This window comes from Monodon monoceros, unplaced genomic scaffold (genome assembly GCF_005190385.1).
Source record: "Monodon monoceros isolate NGI ecotype Baffin Bay Population unplaced genomic scaffold, NGI_Narwhal_1 Super_Scaffold_3, whole genome shotgun sequence".
NCBI classification, from domain to species: Eukaryota; Metazoa; Chordata; class Mammalia; order Artiodactyla; family Monodontidae; genus Monodon; species Monodon monoceros.
The window spans coordinates 32139459-32166235 of NW_021703780.1; the positions used below are offsets into that span (position 1 = coordinate 32139459).

Sequence of the window (26777 nt, forward strand, 5' to 3'; positions counted from 1 at the left end):
GCTCCTCAAGTTTCAGAATAAAGCTCAGAGTTGTTAGATCAGAACTCTGTGGTCCGGCTCTGCCTCCGTTTCTGGCTTCCTCTCCTGCCACTTCACTACACATACCCTTCGTTCCAGCCAGACACAATTACTTAAGGTTCCCCCAAATACATCGTTTCTTGCTTCCATTTTGCACATACGTTGTCCCTCGACCTGGAGTATCTGTTGCCCTCTCTTTACTACATCAATTTCTACTGCAAACTTAACCCAGTCAGCCCCTCCTTCCGGCAGCCTCCTCTGAGCTCTCAGCTGGCATCAGGATCCAGTGCACACATCAACCGTAACTTTTTTCTTACTCTATTTCTTACTGATTTTCCAGCCTGGCTCCCCAACAAGACTGTAAGTTCCCTGAAGACAGACCCCTTATCTTACTGTCCGCGCAGCTCCAGACCCTTGCAGGGTGCCTGGCACAGAGTACACAATAAACAAATGCCCATGGGAGGAGTGGATAAGTGAGTCATTGCTCTCCCTCGACCAAAACCACAGGGCAGTGACATGTGACCTGTAGCAGGAGTACGGCACAGGCTTGGGGAGTGAGGGGAGGTCTACGCTTAGCTCAGGGAGATGAGGCCAACGTGTCACTGCACAAAATGGGTTTCAGCGTGTCCCTCAGGCATAGGGGTTCAGGTGTGTATGTGGGCAATCCTCTGAGGATGTGTACTGGGGCATATCAGAATATTCGTGTGTGTGCACATTCGCGTGAGGGCACACATGCGCACATGGACATGGGCACGCTCACACCTAACAAGAACACCACGGTGCATGTGTAGGGTGATGTAGTGGGAGCCGGTGCTGCCGTTGGACTCCCAGTAGGTCTTGGGGTTGCGGTCCGTCAGCTTGCTGGCCCGGTGCGGGTTGGAGGACACCTCCACCTTCTCCCAGCACTTGTCTTCCTTCACCTCCACGCTGGAGCCTGCGGGCAGGCGGGAAGCCTGGTTAGTTGAGAGAGAAGAAAGGAAGGGGACGAGGGAGCACGAAAGGAAGGGGGGAACAGATGCTGGGGTGGCAGCAGGAGAAAGTAGATGGGGGCACGAACCCTGGCAGAGATGCCTAAGGAACACGTCAAAGAAGGGGATGTTGATGGGGCGGTGCGTTCGTCTGTGGTCTTCGATCTGGCCCAGCACCATCTGCAGCCCGGACATCAGAGAGAAGGGGTGCGGGGAGGGGGCAGGAACATGGAAACACATGTGGAGAAAGAATCAAGGGGCAACAGAACACTCAATCCCTTTCTTCCCAAAGTTTGGCAGAACAGAACCATGTGGGGTAAAGGTTGGGGAACAAGTGCCCTAGATTTGCTACTACTTATGCCAAACAGGGACATGCACTGAACCACCTTCCCCTGCTTCTGGCTTACTTCTCAGCTCCGGACCCACACACCTCCTCACCTGAATGCAGCCAGCCAGGATGCTGGAGGTGAGGTTACTATAGAGCTGGGCGTGTTTCTCACATTCTGTCACCAGGTCCCGCAGCTCACAGGCCAGCAGCAGCTGAGCCGGGTGTTTGTCCAGGACTTTGGCCAGGGCCTCTTTGGCTCCCAGGCAGCAGAGCACCACGGCATAGTCTTTGTGCATGGAGGCCAGGCGATACAGGAAGCACAGCAGCTCCTGAACAATCTGGCCCAGAGCCACAGAGATTAACGTAGGGAAACAAAAGGCAGGCTGTACAGGCTGAGGGGTGGGTTTAGAAATGGGGATGTGGTGGCTGAGATTTTGGAGAACTTGAAAGCAGAGTACCAAAGCCAGGCTGGCACAGAACACTGGGGTGCCAGGACTCCAGAGTGAGGTGGCAGGGGCAGAGCTCAGGCGCAGCTCCCCAGGCTTCTTCCTGCCAGGACCAAGCTATCTCAGGAGCCAACCTCGGTGTCTGAGCCTTGTTCCACAAGGCACAAACCCCAAAGGCGGACCGCAAGGACTGCGTGGACTGGTGAACGTGGGCTTCTCCTAAACCCAGAATCTTAAAATTCAGGTGCAGCCAGAAGGCCTCAGTTCTGGAGACGCTCAGATGACGCTGGTCTCCTTCCTACACACCCCTCCCAGTTTCCAGACTCATCCAGGAAGGCTGTGCTGTGCCCTCCAGAACCTCACTAGGTAGCTGGTGTCCAGAAGCTGCCTTTCCCTCCCCCACCCTTGCCAGGGCTCTGGTACCTCAAAGTCACTGCTAGGGCCACTCAGACAGTTGAGGCAGGGCTCCAAGACCTCGTGCCAGGGAAGGACCATGGCCTCCGGGTGATCCAGCAGCCGGGTCATGACCCTGGCGAGGGATGGAAACAAGTGAAGTCCCTGCAGTCTGCCAGCTGCCCTTGCCCCCGACGCACAGGCGCCCCCGAGCTGGCCTCTCACCTCAGCGCCGTCAGCAGCAGAGTTTTGTTGGGCCCGGGGGCGTCCAGAGTCCGCAGAAACAGGAGGAAGGGCTGGCTCTCCTGCTGGAGGCGCTTGAGGAGAGGTCTCACGGCACCCCCTGGGCTGCCCTCTCGGCACAGCACACGCTCCAAGTCCAGGAGGAGCTCTGCAGATGGGCCCCCCACCAGGGACCGGATCAGCAGCTCAGGGGACCCATCCTGGCCCTGGGCGCCAGGCGTTTCCAGTGCTGCTGCTCAGACACACAGGGGGCAAAAATGGGTAGGAAGGAGAGTCATACAAATTGGTCTAACTGAGAAACTGGCAGGTGCAGAAAATAACCACCGCCCCCCACTTTTCCTCCCGTTGTGAGGATGTCTGAAGTTTCTACTCAACTGTGGGGGATTTTCTTTTCTGGCACCAAATATATACCTAACTACATCTGTAAAAAAAATTAGTATGGCAAAAACTGTCCAGTTAAAGAGCACAGTTTTAATCTCATACAGTCACACAACTACCTTTTATTATTAACTATCACTTTATTATTACACAAGTTAATAACTATTAGCTACTACAGTCACATCCCTATACTACCTAGCATGGTGGCTTCAGATGTACAGACTAAAAGACACACAGTGCTTATTCTGATTTGCCCCCATACTTCCAGGTTTCACTTGTTTGTTAAATACAAAAGGTTTCTTCCCTATGGCATCAGTACTTCACATTCTAGTCACCAACTTTCTGTACCATAAGCTACAATTCCTCTACAGAAGGCCCCTCTAGAAGTCATTTCAACCAACCTTCCAGTGTCCAATAAGAGCGGACCAAACCCAGCCCAGAGAGATGGAACCCTTTTATGTTTAAAGCCATTTAGAGAAGGCAATTTCCTTGTACCTATTCTACAGTCCCCCTCTCCTCTTGGTCAGGAAGTTCTACTTGAGACCTAACTTGAGCACCAAAACCCTCACTCATTTCCTGAAGGTTCATCGTGTCTTTCCAGCACGGTACTAGGATGTAAACCTGAGCCCTCCTGGCCGCGGGCGGGGACCGATTCCTCAGCACAACCACCGCCTCCCCGATGGTACCTGCACGCTCGGGACTGCCCGGTGGCTCCGAGTAGCGATTGAGAAGCATCATGAGGATGGTGCGTGTCGTGGGCATGGCTTCTGTCCCCGGTGCTATCCCTGAGTGTCTAAACAAGGTGTCTCTCAGCTCTCTGGTTATGATCTGGTCTCCCAGAGTGTGGTGGTTACACAAAAGCAGGTTGAGGAGGAGCAGGCCGTTTCTCACTGCGGAGGAGCACCTGGGAGGAGGGAGGTGACCCAGAAAGAAGTTGAAAGAGAGTGAATGCAATGGAAGCAGGAAGCCAGCCTCCTGGAGGGAGGAGCCCTGCAGCTGGGGAAGGAGGGGCTCCGGGGGTCCCCCTGAGGCCAGACATCTGGCCTCTTGACCTCAGATCACTCCTCCCAACTCCAGGAAGGAAGATCAGGTGTCTCTGATCTCTCTGGAATCTCTCTACCCTCAACCACTGGCCTCTCTTCTAACAACAGTCAGAGAGGGCCACCACATTTCATCCAGAGGCAACGACGTGAGGGGAATTTCTGTGGAATGCATGAGACCTGGGCAGGGGAGCAGCAGGGCTTGGGGCTTAGCAGGAGTTTGGAGTTTGGAAGGGGAGGTCCTGACCCCTCCGTGTTCAGCATCAGGATCACGGCAGCAGGGACGGCGAGGAGCAGGCTCTCAGCGCCCGGGCGTGTGGCCGAGTCAATGCTGGCAAAGATCTCCCTGGTCATCTGGGCATCAAACAAAGGGTGGATGGAATCTCGGCCGGCAACAAGAGTGGGGATCTCCGAGGAGCTGGCAATGGCCAGCATCTTCAGCGCCTGCGAGGGGATGTGAAGGCAGAGTCAGGAGTGGGCAAAGCCATCATGCAGAGGAGGGGAGAGCCGGGCCATCATTCTAGGCTTCAAACTTTGGGGCAGCTGAGCTGTTTGCAAACAGAAATGAAAGAGGTAGTGATGGGACATCAAAAAGAAAGGAAAGAAAAGAAAGCCAACCAAAAAACCTAAGGCTCCGTGGTAATGTGAGCCTGTAACTTCTCTCTGCCAGCACCGAGGCTCGCCGAGTGCTGGGGTGGCCACCCCTCCGCAGCTTCCCCTCAGGACGGAGCCCTTTCACAGCCTCTACTTGCCTTCAAGGCTTTCCTTTAAGCTGTCTTCCATCTCACTTGGCCACTCCTCCCTTTGAAAAACCTCTCTTCCCTTGAGTTCCATAACTTCTTGTCCTCCTGGTCATCCTACCTCTCTGGAGTTTCTCTGCTGCCAGGTCCCAAATACAGAAGTTCCTTGTCCCCCTTCTCCTCGATCCCCGCACCCCCTCCCCATGCAACCTCGGCCATTCCCACAACTGCCGCTAGCACCTGTGTGCCAACACTCCCACCCCTATGTCCCCTGGCCTCCAAAGGCAGTATCCAGCCTGCCTGGACGAGGCTACTTGTGTTGACTCACAGGCAGAGCAACTGGAATTATAGGAAAAAATACTGGTAATATGCCAACTTGTTTGCTGGTACTAAAGAGAATCTTAAATTAGGATGAACACTAAACCATCAGGGTGGAGAATGTCTTGGCTGGTGAAAGGGTTGACTCTTGAGAAGAAACCTTCTAAGGATGAAGTAAATTAGAAATAATTCTCAGGACGATCCCCCTTGTGAGGGCTGGACCCTTCAAGCAAATGCTACCTCATAATGAGGCTTTTTCCTTTTAGCTACCTCCCCCTCCCCCAAGCTGAATTCTGTAGACCTTAAGTTATATACAAAAAGATGCAATTCTGTTATAGGGCAAGAGTTCAAATTTAGAGGCAAATGTCGTATTTTGGTCATGCGGTTTGAAAGGATCAGGGAATTTTTTGAGCAGACACGGCCTCAACTAGGAATGCTTGGCTGCTCTTGGGAGGAGCAGCACCAGGCTGGCCCCATAAAGGACAAGCCTCCCGGCCTCTCCCTGGGAAGCCTGCCCTAAGAGCACCTGTGTTCCAGTCCATGCTGCTGCCGTTACACTGCTGGAATCCATTCTCAGAACTGCTCTGGACGAGGCCTACCTGTCCCCTGCCCATACCTCCACCTCCCTACCAGCCAGCCCTTCTGTCTGGAGTACTCAGGAAGCCAATTCTTCCTCCCTGAACGAGGGCCTCCTTTCACCATTCTCTGGGCCCGGGGAGGGGGCGGGGGGTGGGGGTGGGGGGCGGGGCAAGGCAATGGCAATGCTGGCTGGGCTTTACCCACATCTGGTGAGGAGGTAATTTCTGTGTACCGGTACCACTCAGACAAAAGGGTTAAAAAATACTCTGTCACATCTAGAAATTTAGTCTTTAATCAGACACCTAGTTGTAACTAAAAAGCCATGGGAAAGTCAGCATACCTAGAAATTCAACCTGACCTTCTCTCCACACCTCTTCCCCCTCCAACATTCTCCCCCTTGGCAAGTGACCACCTCATCCATCCCTGCTGCTCAATTTTCAACCTGGGAGTCATTCTCAAAAACATCCTTCTCCCTTGCTCCAAATACGCATTCAACCTCCAAGACTGTCCAGCTGGATCTCTTCCATCCACCTGCATCTTTCCATCCCAATGTCTCCTCCTTGTCCGAATCACCAGAGAACCTCCTTGAGATCAGCCACGCCCCCAACCTGCCCACCCTGCCCATCACTCTCTACCCTCAGGCCCGGTCCACTCACCGCCAGCCCTGCCTGCTGCACCAAGACAGAAGTCTTATATTCTTGCATGCAAACCAGCACAGCGTAGATGCCACCCTCCCTGGCGAAGAGTGGACGCCACTCGTGCTTGGTCATGAGCAGGTAGAGGAGGCGCAGGGCCAGCACCACCACCATCTTCTCTCCCACCTGGTTGGTCAGCAGCTCCACCAGCGTCTTCACTAACTTCTCTCTGAGAGAGAAGAGACATCGGGGTTCCCCATCCCAAGAGTCATGTCTGACTGCCTGCCCAACCCTGTCCACCAAGATCCAGTCCATCACCCCCCACCCCCCTCCATCCTACTCTCCCTGCCTCAGTCCCAGTCCTGCTGCCCTCTCCTCTGCAGTCTGTCTCAGGCTCTTCACCTCATCAAGTAGGGAGTACTGCAAAAAGGTTATGAACTCTGGTTCATCTTTTCAAATAAATCTATAAATTTAGTATAATGCTAATCAAAATGCCCAAAAGGTTTAAAAAAAAAAATGACAGGCAGGTTTAGGTATAGGAAGAGAAAACGCAAGAATTGTCAAGAAATGTTTGGAAAGAAATAATTGTAGACTTGCCTACTACTTATCAAAATATAAACTTACAATAATTAAAACTCTGGAAACAATACAGGGTAGCCAAACAGATGAATAGATGAGAAGAGAGATAAGGGTAGCATCTCAGACAGTGAGGACAGGAAGGACCATACAAAACGTGAGGCAGAGACATGTGGCTATCTATCTGAAAAAACGAAGGCTGGAGCTCTGCTTCACTCCATTTGCAAAAATAAACCACAAACAGATTTTAAAATAAACATGAAAAGTAAAATCATAAATATTTTTAGAAAGTAAAAGGAAATATTTTTATAATCCTAGAATGGAATAGACCCTCTTAAAACCCAGAAGCCATTTTTTAAAAGTTGAAAATATAGCAACATGAAAATCTGAAACTTCAGCATAATGAAAGATACTACCCACAAAATTAAGAGCCCAGCCACCTAAGCTAGAGAAAGGGTCCAGTGGAAATGCTGATCTGAAGGGAAGGAAGAAGTGTCTCCAGAGTTCCTAGATCACAGTGAGCATCACAAGAGGAAAAAAGCCGGGACTGACATTTTTCTCCACAGTGACAGAGATGTATATTGAGGAGGTGGCCTGGGAAATAGGAACGAAAGGAGGACAAAAAGAGAAATTCTGGGAAATAAGGCAAATAAAAGCACTGAGAAAGTTCTGTGTTTATCTCTGTCTTTTTTGTTGTCACTGTACTGGGGTCTTGAGGTCCAGAGGTCCTGGGGTCCATAGAGCCCTAACTCGACCAGGTGCCAATGGGGACCAGCGGCCAGAGTGCTAACAGCCCTCCCCATGTAGAGATGCTTTCTGTCTTCTCTCATGAGCTTTATGATGACTACAACGTGAATCGAAAGTGCTTTAGATATATATCCCTCTCTGTAGCCATGATTTACTATAAACAAGTTAACATACATATGAATGCATCTGAACATGAATAAATAAATATAAATAAGGATGTTTACTAAAATGTTAACAGTAACTATCTCTGCATAAAGGGTTTTCAGATGATTGTTATCCTCACAATTTTCTATTTTTCTTACAGTGAGCATGTATTTTATATTCAGAAAATTAAGTTAATATGATTTTGAAAGAAAAAGACAAGCAAAATATTTGAAACAGAAGTAATGGATTAATATCCAGAATATCTGTAAATTTAAAAACAGGTTAAGACCAGGGACTTCCCTGGTGGCACAGTGGTTAAGAATCCACCTGCCGATGTAGGGGACACAGATTCGTGCCCCGGTCCGGGACGATCCCACATGCCGCGAAGAGGCTGGGCCTGTGAGCCATGGCCGCTGAGCCTGCGAGTCCAGAGCCTGTGCTCCGCAACGGGAGAGGCCACAACAGTGAGAGGCCCGTGTACCGCAAGAAAAAAAAAAGAAAAATAAGAATCCGCCTGCCAGTGCAGGAGACACAGGTTCGATTCCTGGTCCAGGAAGGTCCCAAATACCGAGGAGCAAGCCCGTGCACCACAACTACTGAGCCTGCGCGCCACAACTACTGAGGCCCGTGCACCTAGAGCCCGTGCTCCGCAACAAGAGAAGCCACGGCAATGAGAAGCCCATGCACTGCAACAAAGACTAGACCCCGCTCGCCGCAACTAGAGAAAGCCCACAAGCAGCAACAAAGACATAACACAGCCAAAAATAAATTAACTAATTAAGAAAAATACATTAAAAAAAAAGACTAAGACCCAATAAGAAAGTGGGCAAAGGATAAGAATATTTATAGCAGAAGAAATACAATGCATGCAAATATGACTAACTTCTCTAGAACTAAGAAATTAAAACGAGGTACCAATCACTTCAAATTTTGCCAACCTGATAGATTTAAAAAATGATTAATATCCAGTACTGGCAGATGTGAGGAAAAACAGATCGATTAGAACACTATTTGAGAGAACAGACTTGTGGTTGCCAAGTGGAGGAGGAGAATGGTGGGGGGAAGGATTGGGAGTTTGGGATTAACAGAGGCAAACTATTATATATAGAATGGATAAACAACAAGGTCCTACTGTATAGCACGGGAACTATATTCAATATCCTGTAATAAAACATAATAGAAAAGAATATGAAAAAGAACATATATATGCATAACTGAATCATTTTGCTGTACAGCAGAAATTAACACAACATTGTAAATCAACTATACTTCAGTAAAATAAAATTTTTAAAAAGAATGCTATATTTGAACTTGGGTATAATCATACTGCAGAGTCCGAGGCAGTAGTGAAGAATGAGGTAGCGACATGTGGACTGACATACTGAGTGTAGACCTACTGCATGCAGGGGGAAAGCTGCAGAAACAGGAAGAGTGAGATCACATATACGAAAACACAAACTCAGAAAACACACTAACAAATGTCAATCTCTATAAGGTCTGAAGGATATGTGCTGGGACATGACAACAGTGGTAAAAACGGACCTTGCCTTTTCATTCTGGTCTTTCATACGCTTTAGATCTTTTAAAATAAGAATGCAGTTGTGTATTATTTGTACAACTAAGAAGTATTTAAAATTCTTTTAATAGATAGAAAGTAGGGAGGGGGGAAAAAGAGGGGAGAAAAAAGAAAAGAAAACTCAAGCTCAAAAGCCAAAAGGACCTAGATTTGAATCCTGGCTCTGTTATCTGTGAAACTGGGCAAGTTACTTAAATTCTCTAAGCCTCAGTTCCTGACCCACACAATGGGTAAGAACAGCATCAAGTTCTCCTCTGGAGATAGAAGGATTTAATGAGAGAATGCTTATAAAATTTTAAGCACAAGGCCTGGCACTGAACAAATGCTCCAAGAATATTAACCATCGTTAATATTCCACCCTCCTGCTCAGCTACCCCTCAGGCTGACCCTTCTTTCCTCCTAGCCTTTCTAACTCTTGATCTCATAGCTCCTTCCCTCCCCAACCATCCTCCCCCACTGACAGCTTAAACCATAACCCCCTCCACCTCTCCACGGTTCTAACCTTAGGGATCTGTCGGGACTGACCAGAGGGTGGTCCCGTTCAGTGACTTCCTCCACGGCCTGAGAGAGGGCATAGAGTCCCGAAAGCTGCAGATTTGTGTCCAAGCTGGATATCTGCACAGTGGCCACGACCGCTGCCACATGCTGATCCAGGGAACTGCGTGGCCCAGGACCCCGCAAGGCTCTAGCCATTTCTGAAAGCGGTGAGGGAAAGGCACTGCCTTCAAAAAACTGTGGCACCTTCACATTGGAAGTCTTTAAAGGTCAAGTCCAGTTATCCTACTGACATTTTAACGCACTGTTCACTACTGTAGCTTGCACCTAGAACTTTCCCAATTCTGTGTGAGGGATTTAATAGTCAAGCAATGAAGATGACAGTACTCTGGAATATGGACCCTCCTTTTCCAGGGATACTGAAGAAAGGGAGCAGTGATCAATTACCGATAATCAAGGTCGAAGGAAGGAAAATGGATGCACGCTTCCAAAGCATTTTCCCATACAAAAGTGACCCCTGTCCACGGCTTGCCCTCTGCCCTGACTACCCACTTCTCTGGGGACCACCCGGGACTTGCTCCAACCTCTTTGCCCTCCCCTCCCAGCACCTGACTCACCACTGGCTGCCTCCTTCATCTCGGCGGGCAGAGCTATCCCCTCAGTCACCAGAAGCTGGTTAAACAGCTGTGAATCACTCTGCGCCATGGGGGGCTCAGTTTTCCCCCTGGCAGGCTCTGCCTCTAACTTAAGGGGCTTTGCTTTGGGGGACTCAGCCTCTTCCTCTGAGAAGTTGGCCTCTGACTTGGACTCCTCTTCCAGAACTGGAGAACTGGAGTGACTTCGTGAAGACGACGAGCTGCTCAGTGCCTTGGGTGGCAGCCCATACTTGGTGTAGATCTGAGAGTTGAGCAGGTCGCTGAGGGCGCTGCCCTCAAACCGATTACTGAGAACCTGCAGCAGACCCTCAGCCATCGCTATGGGCACGGAGATTTCACCTAGGGCCTTCTCACCCAGGGTCTGGCAACAGAATGGTATGTATTTTTTAGGAAGGAGCAGACGCAAAGGCCTTGGGGACAGGAACAGAAGGGCGGCCACCTCCCACCGTGCCTTGCACACCTGCTACATACTAGACCCTCCCAGCATTTGCCTCCTCCCCCAACCGGCCCCCCCCCCCCCCCCCCCCCCCCCCCCACCAGCCCCCCCCCCCCCCCCACCGCCGGGCTCTCTAACCTCTCGCTTCAGCCTTCCCCTAGGCAGTCCCATATGGCAAACTACCTTAGAGGATCCCGCCTCCAATGCCATTGCAAACCCCCCAGGTATCACAGGCCTGTAATACCTCATCCAGGTTCTCCCGAAGATTCTGGAAAATTGGCTGCTGCTCACACACATCCAACTTCTTGATGAAGAAGAGCAGCTCCCACCACTCAGCCTGGGTCAGGTATCCCAGTTCCTCGTTCTTCTGAGGCTCGGGCTGGAGGTAGGGCAAAGAGTAGAGCCCATCCACCGGCTTCCAGTCCCAGGAGGGAAGTGCTGAGGAGACAGGCATGAGGGGCCTCAGCTCCACCAGGAACAGACTCAATTTCTGAATCTGTGGGGCAGTTCCTGGTCGGGAAGGGCTTCATTCCAGCCACTCCTCCTCTGTTCAGAGACACGACGTCCATGTCCCCTCCCTCCACGGCTCACCTGTGCCCAACACAGCAGTCCCCGCCCCCTTCTCCACAGCTGCTGAGGCCATATCCTCAGCAGTTTCCTCGGGGCCCAGGATCTCCAGCATGTGCCAGTGCACCCAGTAGGTACGGCCCGTTGACTGCCAAAAGACCTAGCATGGAGGGAGAAAGAAAGAGAGAAGACAAGAGGGCTCAGCCCTGTGAACCCTGAGCTGTGCAGGCTGGAGAAGACATGGCTGGACCCAGACCTGGGCACACAGTCCTCAGGGGCACACCTGGCTAGGCTTGGGAAACCTCCGTTCAGCAAAAGGCTCCCTTCCCCTACCAGGCAGGCCCTGCCTCTCATCTCTTCCTAATCCGGATGGCCTCCGCACCCACACTCCCTCCTAGCCAGCTCCACTGGTGGGGGTCAGGGTGTGTGAACATGTCAGCTCTGCTTCCTGGGTGGGAAGGAAGAACTGTTTCCTTGACCTCACAGCCCACCCACTCCTGCCAGATTTTCTCAGCCTTCCAAACAGCCCCCCTCTCCACCACTGACCCCCTTTAAACCATTCCAATTTTCTTGGGGTTTTCTCCTTGGGTGGCCTGCAGTAGTCCCGTGTGGATGCCCCAGCTATGCCCCACCCAACACAGACCCCCAACGGTGGCCCGCCACCGCGCTCTGCTCACCTGCACAGGGGGCACGCCATTGTTGCTCTGCCGGAACTCGCCCTCGTCCCCGGCACTGATCTCCTCGTAGTCGTCCAGCATCCGCACTCGCATGCCCGGCTGCAGGGTCTGCTGCACGTACTCGCCGTAGCCACTACGGCTAGAGAATCCAGCGCGCTGGCGGAAGGCCCGCCCTTGCCTCCTGGGGGTGGCGACGTTGGTGGGGAGTAAAAGGCTGGGGCCTGAAATGCCGGGCTGAAAGATGGACCGGGTTGGCCGGGGTGGCGATGCGGCCTGTTCACTGAGGTTCCGGGCCCAGCCCATGTTCCGCACGAGCTCTGAGATGAGGTTGCCCACAGCCATACTGAACTCCAGCTCCCGCTGCCCCCGGCTTTTCTCCCGGCCAAAATCCTCCCTTGAGGGTCGGGAGCCTCGGTCTCCAGTCCCTGGCTCTGGACTGTTATTCAGCTGATCCAGCAGGGAAGTGACACATAGGTATCGTTTCACCAGGGAGAAGAGCAGCTTTCCTGGGATCTGGAGGACACAGTCCATGGTGTAGGCTCCTCTTCTCCCGGCTTTAGCCCCTCTCCTTTCCCCTCAATATCACCCTCTCCAGAAAAAGATAAAGGCCTCATCCCCATACCTGTAGTTCTCAAACTGTGATTTATAGAAGAAACACACAAGGAGTACCCTAAAACAGAGATTCCTGATTCTCATCTCAGAGATTCTGAGTGGGGAGGGTAGCACGAACCTTCATTTTAATAAGCTCCCCAGGCTGACGCAGTCCTGTACCACATTTTCAGAAATGATGCCATAGGCCTTGTACAAAGCATTTCCCCCACAGCTGCCAGGGTACCTGAGGCAGATGAATGCCCTCAAAGGCCATGCAGTGCTCCTCAGAAGACGTGGTCTCTGCAAACAGCTCCAGCAAAGTATAGCGGCTGTCAAAATCCATGTGCTGCTCGATGCCATCTTGCTGGCTCAGTGACAGAAGGACGTGAGCCCGACTCCCTGTAATCCACACCCAATCTGTATTTTCTCCTCAATCCCCACTACTTACCCACTGCCTTCCCCCAGACTCTCTATCCCCTACCCCCAGAGGCTTTCAAGCTTCTCTGTGACTGAGACTCACAGGAACACACACATTTTACATGGTAACCTAATACAAGTGTACACATATGAAACCGAAACATATATTTCAGGTTACAAAACCTACACTACTAAGTGCCATGTACTGATGTGTTACATTTTAAAAAATGTTGGTTATAACCCACCAAACTGATTTCATAACCAACTAACAAATCTCAAACCAGTTTAAAAATATAAACTTATTCCCTTCTCTTCTCTGCCACTGCACTGAGAATGGACAGATAAACCAGGTGCTATCATTTTATCCTGTTTACGCACCTGTGATAGCTTAGTTTATATTTTTCCCTTTGCAATGAAACTGATGTCCACCAAATACTAGGTATTCTTACAGAGCTGGGAAATCCCTCCTCTTCCTGTTCTTACTCCTGTAGCCTCATTCTCCCCAGTGTTTACCTTCTTCCCCTGGCTGTCTCTTACCAGCATCATGGGCTGCCAGTGCCTGCAGCATCTTGCCCGCACTCCGACGGATCTGAGGCTCAGGGTTGCACAACATGTGCATGAGCAGGTCCAGGGCGCCTGTCTCCCTGAAGACACCAGTGAGGGGCCCGATGCTGGCGTAGGCGCTGAGCACGTGGATGGTGTGGAGCACAGCGGCCGTGAGGCTCGAGGTCCCACCTTCTGCCAGCTGCCTGGCAGCCCTGCGCACCAGCGCCCGCACATCAGCCTCCATCTCTGCCACTGCCACATCATCCAGGCCTCCCGGATCTCGGGGAAAGCTTCCGGAACCCCCAGCTGTTTCATGCTGAGGTCCCTTAGGTAATACCCGCTCACCTAACAACATGGGGCAGTTGGCGTAGACCTCAGGGGCTGACAGCCACATGAGGATGTGCTCTGCCTTGCCCTCTTCCACACCCACTCTTCCCACTTCCTCACACTTCAGGACACTCCATCGGATCAGGTATTCAGGACGCCCATCATGCCCAGGCCGCTGTCGAAGAAGTTCTTCAGGATATGCTTGCAGCCGGGGCCCCAAGGGCACCATGAGGTCCCCAGGGCGCCGTTCCCCCACCATCCTGACTTCCTGGGACACACAAGGAGAAAGACAGAGGCTGTGTTGGAAAGGGAAAAGGCTACGTGAAGGGGGTGGAATCTTGAGGCGTAGACAGGGTGGGTGGTGATTGGTAGGTTGCATGGAATTTAGAGGCCAAAGAGAAAAGGCCAAGAATAGGATGGAATGAATAACTTGAACACACTTTGGGATTTATAAGAGAAGGAGAATGGAGTGAAAAACGGCGATAGAAGGAAATGAAAAGATTTAAGAAATAGAAGAAATTACAAAAGAGTATGAGAAGAATAAAAGGCAAGGTAACAAGAAGAGTTGACAGTTAATCAGGACAATTTGGGCAGAACAGTAGGGTGGCTGAGGGGTACAGATCAGGACTTAGAAGGATGACACGGGTGAGCAGGTAGGACAGCAGCCTCTGAGACAGTGGGGCCAGAACAAGCCAGGAAAGTCAGGATGGGGAAGTGGCAGGACAAGGAGTATAAATGACAGGGTAAAACTGGACTGTGGATATAAAAGGGTGGGCCACGGCAGACACAGAGAACAGAGATGAAAGGAGGCCCCCACGTGCAGATGGCTGGATGGGAAAGGGGTATGAGAATATTGTGAAAGGGGGAGGGGACTAGGGGGCCAAGTAAAATCATGGGAGAAAAAAACCAGGTCCCACCCTGCACTTATGCAATAGGTACGGTGAGGCTCTAAGTCAGGTAGTTATAGACAGAGGTAGTAATCATGGAGTTGAAGGCTAGGGAATGAGGTCAGGAGACAGTAGAGATTCTAGAGAGGCAATATATCAACAGTACAGATTCAGAGTCAGATAAATGGGACTCTGAATTCTGGCTCTTTCACTTACTGTGTGCATGCTTTTGGACAAGTTACTTAACTTCTACGCCTCAGTCCCCTCCTCTGAAAGATGGTAATAATATTCATACCCAACTCACGAAGTTGTTGTAAAAACTAAAATCACTACATAAAGCATTTAGAACAGCCTCTAACATACAGTGAGCGCTTAGTAAACAGAATCTAATATTATTATTCTTAGAGGAGAAGGTAGGATCAGTCCCCAGATAAACGGAACGCTGTTAAGCCAGAAAGGATTATAAATACGTGTGGGGTGATGGCTATGCTAGTGGTCAGGGAACACTATGAAGCAGTGGGGGACAACAGGGAATGATGAGGATAAGAACGGAGGATAAACCAAGATGAAGAAATGGTGATCAGGGCAGGGGTCATGTTGGGGTACAGGGATAGAAGATGAGAATAGAAGGCGTGAAGAGGAGGGGAAACATGGGATGTGGACCTCGATGGGGGTAGGGGTCCAGTTAGCATGGGGGGCAGGACAGGGAGGTAACCAGAGATGTGCGATGGACAACTGAGGAGCAGAGTGAAGTAACACCATCGGAAACGCCTAAAGGGGGGGGGAGGGAGGGCTTAGAACAGGAGCAATAAACTGAGGTGTGGAGTCGAGGTCTGGATGCGGGGATGAGACAGCAGGTAGGCGTAGGTGGCAAGTTCAGGCCCGAGCTTGCAGGCCCAGGGGCCGTAGAGGAGGCCCGTATCGCCACAGGAACGGGCTTGGGGGGCGGGGTGAGGATGGAGAGGCGCGGTCGCAGGAGGCTGACTGGTCCGAACGAATCTCAGCAAGACCTGGCTCCTATCGTCAGCCCCACGGAGAGTGGGCAAGGGACCGGGGAGGGAACGAGGCAGGGACCGGGCCGTCGCAGAACTCTCCTCTCACCTCCCACCGCCCGGCTCGGCCCTGCTGGGACACAGCGCTGGTCCTGCCGTCCCGGCCCCGCCGTCCTGGTCCCTCCGTCCCGGCCCCGCCGTCCTGGCCCCGCCTCCTCAGCAGCTCCCTTCCGGGTCACGTCGCGAGTGCACGCACTGCCGGGCAGCTACGGGTCCCACCGCGGCCCACAGCCGAGCGCGGCAGCAGCGCAGCGCGCAAGCGGAGCATGCGTAGTACTCGGGGGCTGCTGCACTGGGGCGAGCGGCCGGGGGAGGGGTGAGTGGGCGGTTGCCCGCGTTGCCGGGGTAGTGGTCACATTGCTCTTTTCTCAGCAGCCGTAGGCAGCCCTTTCCATCCAATATCAACTTTGAAGCCCTCCCTCCCCTTCACTAGGTCTGCCTTCCTCATCCCCCACTGAAACTCACACTCCCACCCTAGGGCTTTCCTCTTATGTTGCACTAGGTCACGTGGCCTTGAGTTTCCCAAACCCGATGCTTTGGATTGGTTGCGTCACTTTTCCTATTAATTAAAATTGCTCCTCTCTGTGTTGACCTAAGCACCTAGCACAGCTGGGGCCAAAGATAAATGCCCGAGCCCCCCTGGAAATGTTCCTCAAGTATAATCCTAGAATTTCAACAGCCCAAAGCAACCCTTAGCATTTCATCAAACAGACAGGCTTGCTTCTCAGAGCAGCAACTTTTGGGGTTTGATTCGTGTTCACACCTCCCTCCCTCCAATATGGGAAAACAAAGGCAAAGACCCCACAGTCTGTGCACAAAAATGATACATTTATTGAAAGAGTATTTTTTCTTAATACAAAAGAAAGCTCTGTACATAGGACTGTGACCATGTCCACTATTCCTGGGTCAGCATCCCAGGGAAGTAGAAACCACTAACATACACACCCCACATTCACACACACACATTCACTCAGGCACACACACACACCCCAGAGCCACCAAGGAAGGGAAACACCAAGGGTCGCTGCACATATAAATGCCACCTCATCCCTGACGCACACATGTTCTCCCAAGGCCACGCTCACACAACACACATTATAAGCACTTTGCCTGATTCACTCACTGGGTCTGTCTTTTGTGGGAAGGAGAGGAGGAATTCATCAAGGTCTCCTCCCCTGGGTGAGAGGGGGGAGTGAGTGAGTGATGGTGGAGTGAAAACAAGAGCAGAGAAAAGGGGCTGGGCAGTTACAGACCTGAGTCCCAAGATCCCCCACTCTCTAGCCCCTGATTTGCCATGCCCCAGTCTTGTAAGCCACCCATAAGCCCCCAGCTACCTCCAGGAGAAAGCCAGAAAGATGACTTCCATCTTGGCACTCCGAACTGGGGCAAGACAGCAACGGGGGTTAGAGGTTCGGAGGTTCTCAAACATGTCGGCAAATCACCCCCTTGATAACTAGGCTGTGCGTAAAAATTTCCCCCACCCCTTCACCTAATCACAGAAGCAGGCTTGTTCCTACTGAAGGCAGTCCTAAGGGGTTAATAAAACTCCACTCCACCGCTGCCCTGTTCTGAAAAAGCTCCCTCTCTGGATACAGGTGGTAAAGGTAGGCTCTGACACAGGGTAAAAGACCCTCCCCCTATGTTGGCCCACCCTCAAGGTCTACCCCAAAGCAGGTAGAGGGGGTGGGGCACGGCCCCTGTACAAATTACATAAATACTGAGGTTACACTTAGAAAAATAAAGTCATTTTCTTCAAGGCTTTTTGTCTTAATTTTAAAAAGTTACAGTAGCTGCTCACTCCCTGGGAGAGCTGCCATTTCTGGCTCCCCTATACCCACACTCAGCCCAAGAGCTGCTCCCATTTCTTCTGCCCCCCCATTCCTGCCTTCCGCCCCCTCCCAGACCCCACCCTGCTCACTGCAACTTGGGCCCCAGGCAGCTGCAGGCCTGGGGGCACACAAGGCTGCAATGCCCATGCGTGTGGCACAAATGAAGTCGGTTGCCTCTGACACCCTCCCACCCCCATCCCCACATTTGGTCTCCCTTTTCCCTCTCCCTAGCAACAGCCCTGAAGGACAAAAAGAGGCCCAGAGCTGTGGGTCACCCTCCCCACCCCGTTGGGGCATGGCCTGAGGGCCCCTCCCCCGGGTTTCTCCTGGAAACAACCCAGGACCGGGTGATCCCAGCATCTCCCCCATACACTGGCGGGCCCCAAGCTCATGGGGCAGCTCTGTCCCCAGAAGCCCAGCCAGCTCCAGGGAGCCCCAGGGCTCCCCAGGGAAGGGGAGCTTGGCCAGGGAGGGGGACGAGAAAAACGCCATAAAAAAAAGTTAAATATTTTAAAAATATATATTTATAGATTTGTTTTCACTTCGTCTCCTCAAATAAAAAGTTCAAAATCAACTTTAAGTAAAGCAGCTGGGAGGACGGGGTGGGGGAAGACAGGGGGAGAGGGAACACCGGTGGTTCCCTCCAACCCAGTAGCCCCCGGAGTTCCGAGGGGAGCGGCTGGGCAGGGCAGGTCACCCCAGGAATCTGCTCTGTGCACAGGCCCCGCTACTCAGGAGCTGCAGGGGCCACAGGCACGGGCAAGTCTTGAGGGAAGAAGCCCCATCTCCCCAGCTGGCTCCCTGAGGGGCAGGGTTAGGGCTCTTTTGACCCAGCCTGTGGCAGACGCAGAGCTGACGTGGGGTCAGCAAGGAGGCTGGGGAGAGGACCCCGACTGCTTCCTCAGGGGGACACAGTGCCTCGTCCCACAGAGACCTGTGTGTGGGAGGGGGAGCACGGTCCCATTGGGTAAGCTAATACTCATGGCAAACACGGAGCCAAGCTGGCAAGGGGAGTCTGAGGAGGCAGGACAGCCCCACCATCAACAGAGATGGGAGGTGGAGCTAGAAGGAGGGGAGGGTGAGGGAGGATGGGGTGGAGGGCAGGCTGGCCCATTTCTTTGGCTGGAGTGAGAGGGCTCAGTCCTGTGGCTGCCCACTGCTCCTCCCCGCCTCCCTCCTGCGGCCCGTCAACGTGTGTGTAAAGAAAACGTGAAAAGGCAACAATAAATAAGTGGTGCCGTCCCTTGGGCCATCTGTCCAGGGCGGCAGCGGATCAGTCACTCTTGGTGCTGTGGGCGGCATCCAGGTTCACCACCTGTAATTCGGTGAGGTTGCTGCTACTCCCGGCCTGCTGCCCTATCACAGCCATCTGGAGGGAAGGGGATGTGTGAGGAAGACGTAGGGGGCTGGAACTGACCAGCCAGCTCAGGCTGCCCCCTGCTCACCTGCCTGCCTGCCCACCACACAGGCCTGACCAGGAAAATGGATAGGCCTCTCGGCTAAGGATCTTGGCTTGGACCACCCAGTAATGGAATCCCTGAGGTCAAGATAAAGAAGGGGCTGGCTGACTGGGGTGAAAGGTGCCCCCACCTACCTGGTGAAGCTGAACTGCAGAAACAGGGATCTGCACTGTCCCAGATGGCGCTGTCAGGAACACCTGGGGGACGCCACCTGCATTAAAAAGCCACAGGAGAAACTCAAATCACTTGCTCAAGAGAAACTTCCAGATCTTGGAGGTGTGGTGATAAATGCACAAGTGACTGGGTGAGTCTCAGATGTAAGTGCCCAAAGGTAAGTGTCCAAATGTGTCTAAGTATGTATGTGGGTGTGGGTGTTCAAGTGTGCATGAGTGTCCAAGTGGACAGCCTGGGTGCTGGAGTATGTGTGCAAGCATCTGTAAGTGTGTGTAAATGTGTAGGTATATGTGTGAGCACCTGGTTTGGGTATGTGTGAGTGTGTGCATCTGAGTTGGGGGAGGCATTTGAGTGTGTGTGTGTGTGTAAGGGAGGAAATGGCCCTCCTTTTGGCAGCCCTGCCCCCCCAAAACTCACCTTGCTCCTGGACCTGGCTGTGGGACACCTGCATGGTGGATGGTGCCTGGGAGAAGGCATTGAGCACGGTGAGGCTGCCATCAGCCAGGCCCGAGGTGGGTGCATACATCACTGCATGGGGGCTGGGGTACATCATGTGGCCTCCCACAGTTGTGGGCACAGATGACGTCATGATGGTGGCGGGCAACGTCACTGGCAAACACAAACACCCGTCAGGGAGGTCGGCACTGGTCCATATTAACATCCCCCATCCCACCCCCGGGAACCCCAGGCCTCCGGAGCCCTCTTGCCATTTCCCAGGTCAAAAGCTAGATAAAACTTATTCCTCGGTTCCCTGTCATCAACTAAGAATATCCTTATTTTTTCTTGAACACAACCACACCAACCTTTAAGTGTATCCTATCACATCGTTCTATTCCATTATCTATCTGCTCTGTTCCAAGACCCCAAGGCCCTGGGAAAAGCAAAGATTACAATGACTGACCCAACCCAAGGAAACTCAGATACTCTTCTTTTAGAGAGCTCCCTCATCCCGTTTTTCACTTGTTCTCACTCCTCTTCCCTCTTCCTCAACATGTGGCTAACAGATTCAGCTTTTAAATAAGCACTTCTCCAATGTTAACGTGCATACAGTCACCGGGGGAACTTGTTAAAAGTGTGGATTCTGATTCAGTAAGTTTGGGGTGAGGCTAAAGAGTCTGCATTTCTATCAAGCTCCCAGGTGATGCTGTGATACTGGTCCTCTTTCCACAGACCAAACTTCGTGTAACAAGGTTGCAAATAACTTAAAGTACTTAAAAGTACTTTTATTTTGAAAGTGTCTCGTCATTTCTGAAATGACTAGAGACACAGAGGGGAATTATGGTTACTCAAAACCTAGAACACCCTCCCAACAAGGAGACAACTACTCTAGAAGTCCTTCCTGGTAATTGAGCAAACATGTCTTTGGGCAAGTAACTTCTCCTTTCTGGGCCTCAGGCTTCTCACCTAAGTAAGGAGTGTAGCTTCAATGGTCCCTAATTTCTTCCTGAAATCCACAGCCCTACTGCAGGGCAGGAGTCAAAACCCAACCATCCTCACCTGACTTTCTCATAAGGATTAGGGTAAGGGTTAACCCAAAAGCCTCAGTCTCCACATTAAGAAATTCTCTGACCTTAGTTATGGGATGGATACTGCTGGGCACCTGCTGCTAGGCCTCATGAAGGAGGCAGAGCAGGGAGGTGACAGAGCTTCGAGCTATACCTGTCCCGCTGGAGGAGGTCTGCGTGAGGTCTGTGCTGCTGTCGCGAGAGGGAGACGCTTGCTGTGGGGCCTGGTGCACCTGAATGGCCTGCACTGGGACCTGCTGGGCCACTGCCCCACCTATGAGACACAGAGACTTACTCGTGCTCTGTCCTACCCAGCCACCACCTGCACCAAGCACCCTCAAACACCCCCAGGCCCAAGGTCTGGCATTCTATCCCCGACTCCCATCACTATCTTTCCTGGGAGCCAAAGAGGCCCTTCATGACCAGAATCTTGTCTCCAGGGGCTTCCACACTCTGCTCTTGCCCTTCCCTCCTCCTCCTGCCCTAGGCCCTGACTCTACCCTCTTCAGTTGACACAGGAGCAGGCACTGACCCATCAAGGACATGATCTGCCTTCCAGTCAAGGTAAGGAAGTGGTAGAATGTCTGCTGTCCTTGTGGCAATGGAGGCACAGGGCTGGCTTGCTAGACAAGGCCGGAGCATATGGCTGAAACTTACTGACAAGGATAGTTCAAGTCCCAGTGGGGAGGGACCCAGTGCCTACCAATGGGACATAAGAGGCTTCTCTCAGGCTCTGGCCCCTGTTCACCCTCCTCCTGAGTGAGGAAATTCATTCTCCTTGTGTCAGCCCTAAACCCACTCTCAGCATGCTCAGTTTGCCCCTTGTGACTCACCAGGCATCAGGGTGAAGCTGGTAGGCAGCTGCATGAGGCCCCCAGAGGAAACAGGGCCACTGCCTGCACTCTTCAGCACAGTCCCGTTGGCACTGCTGACAGCACTGGGGCTGACGCTAGCAGACACTGGTGCCAGGTAGTTGGTGATGGGAAAGGAGGGGCCGCTGCTGACTTGCATGGTGGTAGAGGTGCTGGGTGCTGTCTGGATGGTGGAGGTGGTACCCGGCAGGTTGGTGACAGTAAAGGCCGGTTTCAGTGTATCCTACACCCAGAGTAAAGATGGAGTGGTGAGCCTCTACCAGACCCTGTCCCTTCAAGAAACTGTGTGGGTTGACAGCCCAGAATGGAACCAGTGTGCTTGCGTTCAAATCCCAAGTCCACCATTTACCTGCAGCCTGACTCTTAGACAAGTTATTGAGCTGCTGAGCTTTTTTCTTTAGTCTTCTGTCTGTAAAAGAAGGATAATACCTACCCCATAGGTGTTGTGAAGATTAAAGAGGTTAACATATGTAAAACACTTAGAATAGTGCCTGGCTCATAAAAAAAAGCAGTATTTGCTGCTCTTATAATGATGACAATGATAATGTCACCTGAGGTCTGTTCCCAGCTCTGGCAATGATATCCTGTGTGACGCTTGGAAAACCTCTTCTTTCTAAGCCTCAATTTTCTTCTTCTGTAAACATGAGGGGGCTGGGCTACTATGTCATCCTTAAAAGGGTCCTTCCAGATCTGAATTGCCAGGCTTCTGAGACAGGGACCGACAGTTTTTCAGGGAATTTAGGGTTTGAGAGCGATCTTGGGGGTTTGGCAAGGAAGCACCAAAAGAATTTATTCGTTCAGCAAAATTTCATGGGAATAAATTAGCCCTACTGCTAAAAGAGTGGGGAGCCTAGAGCACTGACTCGCCCCTCAGGGAGGCTTTGTTCTTAGAAGAGGAAGGAGGAAGCCACGAGCTGAGAACCAGGCCCAGAGAACTGAGGGGGCTCCGATACTGGAGCTGGGTCAGCGCGGGATGTTTGCTAAGCAGTGGAGCTTGAAGCCCCTGATTGGCGAAGGCGTTGCTAAGGCAAACAGTGCTGCTTCCTCCGATTGGCCAGTTAGTGAAGGGCCACACAGAAGGTGGAGCTCCCCAGAGCAGCAAGGGAGGAAGCTCCGCCCCCTCTCCTTACCGGGAAAAGGAAGGGGGAGGCGTAACCACGGCTGGCATCCCTAGCAGCCGGGCGAATACACTCCCTAACGCGCGCAGACCCGGACATCCTGAAGAGGCAGGCGGCTGGCTAGTAAGATAGTCTCCAGCCTAGTCAGCCAGCCTGCCTGCTGACAGTGCTGGCTTCCCAGGACCCTGGAACCCATGAGCACTCCCTTCCTACTCCCCGGCCACCCAGGCGGCCAGGAGGGCAGGGCTAAGCGACGCCCCCGCCCCCAGCAGGGAGACAGCTGGCGGGAGGAATGCAAGGGCCCTGCCAGGCAGGCGGGCTGCAGGCGGGAGGCCGGCGTGGAGCCGGAGCCGGCCTTATATGGGCACGGAGGCCGCCCGCTTATCTAGGGGGCCAGCCTCCTGTCAGGATAGAGAGGATGGACACCTGTATCCTAAGATGCGGGGCACTAACCCGGCTCCACTCCACATCAGTAGGCACCTATCCACCTGTCCTGGGCGAGGGAGAGAGACCCCTTCCCCTCTCTGCCGGTCAAGTCCCTCCCCTTCCTTCCCCTCAGACAGGGGACCCAAACACACCTTGGTCTCCCCACTGCTGTCGGACTCCGACACCTGGTAGGTGAGATCTGTTTCTTCAAAGCCCGTGGCACTCATTCTCTGGTCTGTGGTGGGGTCTGAGCGGGGTGGAGAGTCTGGCGAGTTGAGGCAGGTCTGAATCAGTGCCTTGCCAGTCTCACTGGTGATCATGGGCTGCAGTTTGCGGGTGGCAAAGGTATACACATGGCCTGTCTCACTGGCCACCAGCAACAGCACCTGTGTCCCTGTCAGCGTGGACAGCTCATAGGCCTGGGGGTAGGGGGGGGAGATGGGTAGGTCAGCAAAACTTTTAATCTCTACCTTCCTTGGGTAGTGGGAAAGAGAGGGAAGTACACAGTGATCTCAAGCCCCCACTCCCATAATTATCTTCCTCTCCAGTGACTCTATAGGGGTCTTATCTGAAGGATATCTGAAGGTGAGCTGAAGAGTAGAAAAACCCCATGCTTCTCTTTTGAGGAACAGCCTCACTGACCTGCAGATACCCCAAGCAAATAGCCACAGCTCCCGGTGACAGAACATATAACACCTCAGCAGACATGGAGGGGCCCAGGTAGCTGCTCCTCACTACAGCTTGGTGCCCAGAGCCTCACAAAGAGATGGCTCCCACTACGTCTTCACTGTCAGAGGGACCAGGATGAAGTCGCTACTGCACTGGAAGTCACATAGATATTAGGGATAAGGGGCCACCTAAGCTCTAAAATGTCCCATGTTTCTTCCCAGAAACTGCACAGGCACTAACCTGTTGCCATTTTGTCCTGCTCTATAATACTCTGCTCCCCCTTTTCTCTTTCTTTGTCTTGATTCAACAGTGTCTGGAATGAGGGGAGATGGCAGCTAGATTAGCAGCTACTACCCTGCCATAAACCCAGGAAGGGGACCTTCACAGACCTTCAAGGATGGCCCCATAGGTAGCATCCTCACTCCCAACAAAGTTCCACAACCCACTGGAAGCAGCCTTGGTTTCTATATGGGATAAATATAAACACCGGCCAATGTTCCCAGAGTTCTAGCTTCTTGTTTCCCAGTTCCTCTGCTTTCATCCCTTCCCATATCTTCTATACTCCAAGACAACTCCTTTCCTCATCCTTTTCACTGGGTAATCAGCTAGAAGAGGAGGCATTTCTAGGTACCTCTGCAAACCTTCTCCCCAAACTCCATGCACAGATTTTTCCCTAGGGCTGGAAATCCCACTTGTTCCAAGGGCAAATGGTTCTGAAGCCTGTCCTGCAGGGAGTATGCCAGCTTCCAGTGGATGCACGGAAGACACATGGCCATCTCAGGACTTGGTTTCTGATGCTCAGGGCAGCATCAGTTCTCCTGCCCTGCTCCCTTACCTGGGGCTCTTAAGCCCCATTCGGTCATCAGCCCTGCCCATCCTTCCAGCCTGCACTACTCTAGTGATGCCCACCTTCCTCCCACACATGTTCGCTCATTGTTGTTATGCAGCTCCAACCTCCTCACCCCCATACCTTCTCTTCTCCCTGCTTTTCCGGCGCCTTCCCCCCAACACCAGAGCGCACTGGACCTACTGACCCCCGGGTCTCATTAACCACCTCCCGGGCAGCCCCGCAGCCTCCCATTACCACTCCTCACTCCTCCGCTCTACGAGGGCCCCGTTCCTCTCTGGCGCCCGTCACTCCCACCTCGGCGCCTTTCCTCTCTTTTCCGGACGTTCCCGGCATCTCCCCTCTCCCCACATTTCCCTGGCGGCCCCTCCCCTTTCACCCTCCTGGGGCAACAGCCATCCCCTCCCACACACCTCCTGCGGACTCGCCGCCTCTCACCTCCGCCTCGGCTCTGCCTCCTTCCCGGGCTCCCCTTGCGCGTCCCCACCCTCCCGGTCTCCCGTGGCCAGCCAGCCTCCCGGCCCGGTACCTTCTTCATGATGCCCGTCTTCCTCTTGCTGAAGGTCGTGTAGCGCCGCAGCTTGTTGTCGATGAACTCCATCTTGATCTTCACGCGGCCCCGAGTCTTCTTACCCGGCTTGGCGCCGCTCACTGCGCCGCTCACCGGCCCGTAGCCCCCAGTGGCCGCCGCCGCCGCCTCGGGCCCACCGACCACCACGCCGAGCTCCATCTCGCTCAGGCTCCGCTTCAGGCCGCGCCGCTCCGCGCCCAGCTCCTCCTCCTCGCCCGACTCCGAGTCACCCTCGCTGCCGCTGTAGAGGGCCCCCGCGGTGGGCGCCGGGGTGGTTGTCGCTGCTGCTGCAGCCTCCCGCTCAAGGCGGCCCGGGCCGAGCCCCGCGCCGTTCCCGGGGACCCGGCCCCCGTTAGCCCCGCGAGTCCCGCCGCCGCCTCCACCGCCTGGCCGCCCCGTCGGGGTCCGGTTCAGGCTGCCCCCCAGGGCCGAGCCCCGGCCCAGCGCCGCCGCGGCCCCAGCTTGGCTCGGTAACATGGCGCTCAAAGTAGGAGGGCGGACGGGCAGTCAGCGAGGAATCGGTGCCGCCGCCGCCGCCGCCATCGGCTTCCCGGCTCAACCCGGCGCTCCCGCTGCTGCTTAGTGCCGCCGCTATCGCTGCCGCCGCTGCCGCTGCTAACCCGGGGCCCCTGCACGCCCGGGCCGACCTGGGCCCTCACTTTCCTGCCCCTGTGGCCCGGGTTGCCCCAGGCCGCGCGGAGCGCCCCCTGTCCGTACTCTAGGGCGGCGCGCCCGGCGGCCGTCAGCGTCCCCCGGGGGGCAGGGGCTGCTGGCCGCGGCCGAGACGGCGGGTGGAGGGGGCCGGGACCACGCGCTGGTGGCGAGGGATCCCCCGACCCTTCCCCCCATATAAAGAGATACAATGTTTCCTTTTATGGCGAGGCCGCTCCTTATATGGTGAGCCCCTGCACCCCCGCCCCATTGGTCCGCGGTTCCAGCACCTCCGCTCCCCATTGGCCCACAGGGAGCGCTTATTTGCATAGACATACCGAACTCGCTGCTGTCATCACGCGTCAGACGGCAACTCCGAAAGGGGAGGAGCCGACGCCTCTTAAAGGAACAGGAGAGGAGATACGACTCCGCCCCCCTGACCAGAGAATGGTAGAGAATTGGGGGGAACCTGTGGCAGAGGAAGCCTGGAAGAGCACTGGAGCGCAGTCTTGTGGAGGAGAGGGAGCGGTACTGGGAACCCGGAGCTGGAAGGGCTGGAAGCTAACACTGGGATAGTCCCTGAGTGGGTTGTGCGGATTGCAGTAAATGATTTGCAGCCCAAATTCCCAGGGACTGCAGGGATTAGAGCATTTCCCCACGCCTTCCCGAGGGAGTCAAAGTTACTGACGGAGCAAAGGGGGCTTGTGTCCCCGCTGTCTACACTCTTCGCCCTGCGGCCTCTCTGCTCCACCGCTTCCCCTCCCCCCCCACCACTTCCTTTCCCTTTCCCTCTCTTTTCAAGGGGACGACACTTTCCCACCAGGCCGGCTCCCCGGTCCTCATTCATCATTCTCTATACTGGTTTTGGGGGGGGG

At 53.5% G+C, this 26777-nt stretch overlaps 2 protein-coding genes across 6 annotated transcripts in view; both read right to left on the reverse strand.

Annotated features, from left to right (window-relative positions):
• The window catches only part of CUL9 (cullin 9), a 37710-nt gene extending 22271 nt beyond the window's left edge, over positions 1-15439 (reverse strand). For both annotated transcript variants that reach the window (XM_029242493.1, XM_029242494.1), the window contains exons 1-15: positions 13506-15439; positions 12796-12950; positions 11961-12473; positions 11308-11443; positions 10961-11154; positions 10242-10641; positions 9632-9824; positions 6108-6315; positions 4062-4258; positions 3461-3678; positions 2379-2628; positions 2184-2289; positions 1425-1652; positions 1076-1166; positions 781-952 (exon numbers count right to left, since the gene is read on the reverse strand). In XM_029242493.1, the coding sequence (XP_029098326.1) occupies positions 781-952; positions 1076-1166; positions 1425-1652; positions 2184-2289; positions 2379-2628; positions 3461-3678; positions 4062-4258; positions 6108-6315; positions 9632-9824; positions 10242-10641; positions 10961-11154; positions 11308-11443; positions 11961-12473; positions 12796-12950; positions 13506-14220 (3776 nt within the window). In that variant the 5' untranslated portion in view covers positions 14221-15439. The remainder of the gene's footprint in view (positions 1-780; positions 953-1075; positions 1167-1424; positions 1653-2183; positions 2290-2378; positions 2629-3460; positions 3679-4061; positions 4259-6107; positions 6316-9631; positions 9825-10241; positions 10642-10960; positions 11155-11307; positions 11444-11960; positions 12474-12795; positions 12951-13505) is intronic.
• A 1148-nt stretch (positions 15440-16587) lies between these two features.
• On the reverse strand, positions 16588-26119 carry SRF (serum response factor). Of its 4 annotated transcripts, none has more exons than XM_029244007.1 (8): positions 25210-26094; positions 24223-24297; positions 23317-23583; positions 21582-21843; positions 20903-21022; positions 19661-19852; positions 19204-19280; positions 16588-18978 (listed from the first exon to the last, which is right to left on the reverse strand). In XM_029244007.1, exons 1-8 carry the CDS (start codon positions 25726-25728, stop codon positions 18883-18885), a joined length of 1608 nt encoding a protein of 535 aa, XP_029099840.1. In that variant the 5' UTR covers positions 25729-26094; the 3' UTR covers positions 16588-18882. The 4 variants fall into 4 exon arrangements, with proteins under 4 accessions (XP_029099840.1, XP_029099843.1, XP_029099841.1 ...); XM_029244008.1 differs by having other exon boundaries at positions 17826-18924; XM_029244010.1 differs by lacking the exon at positions 24223-24297 and having other exon boundaries at positions 25210-26119.
• Positions 26120-26777: the final 658 nt, after the last annotated feature.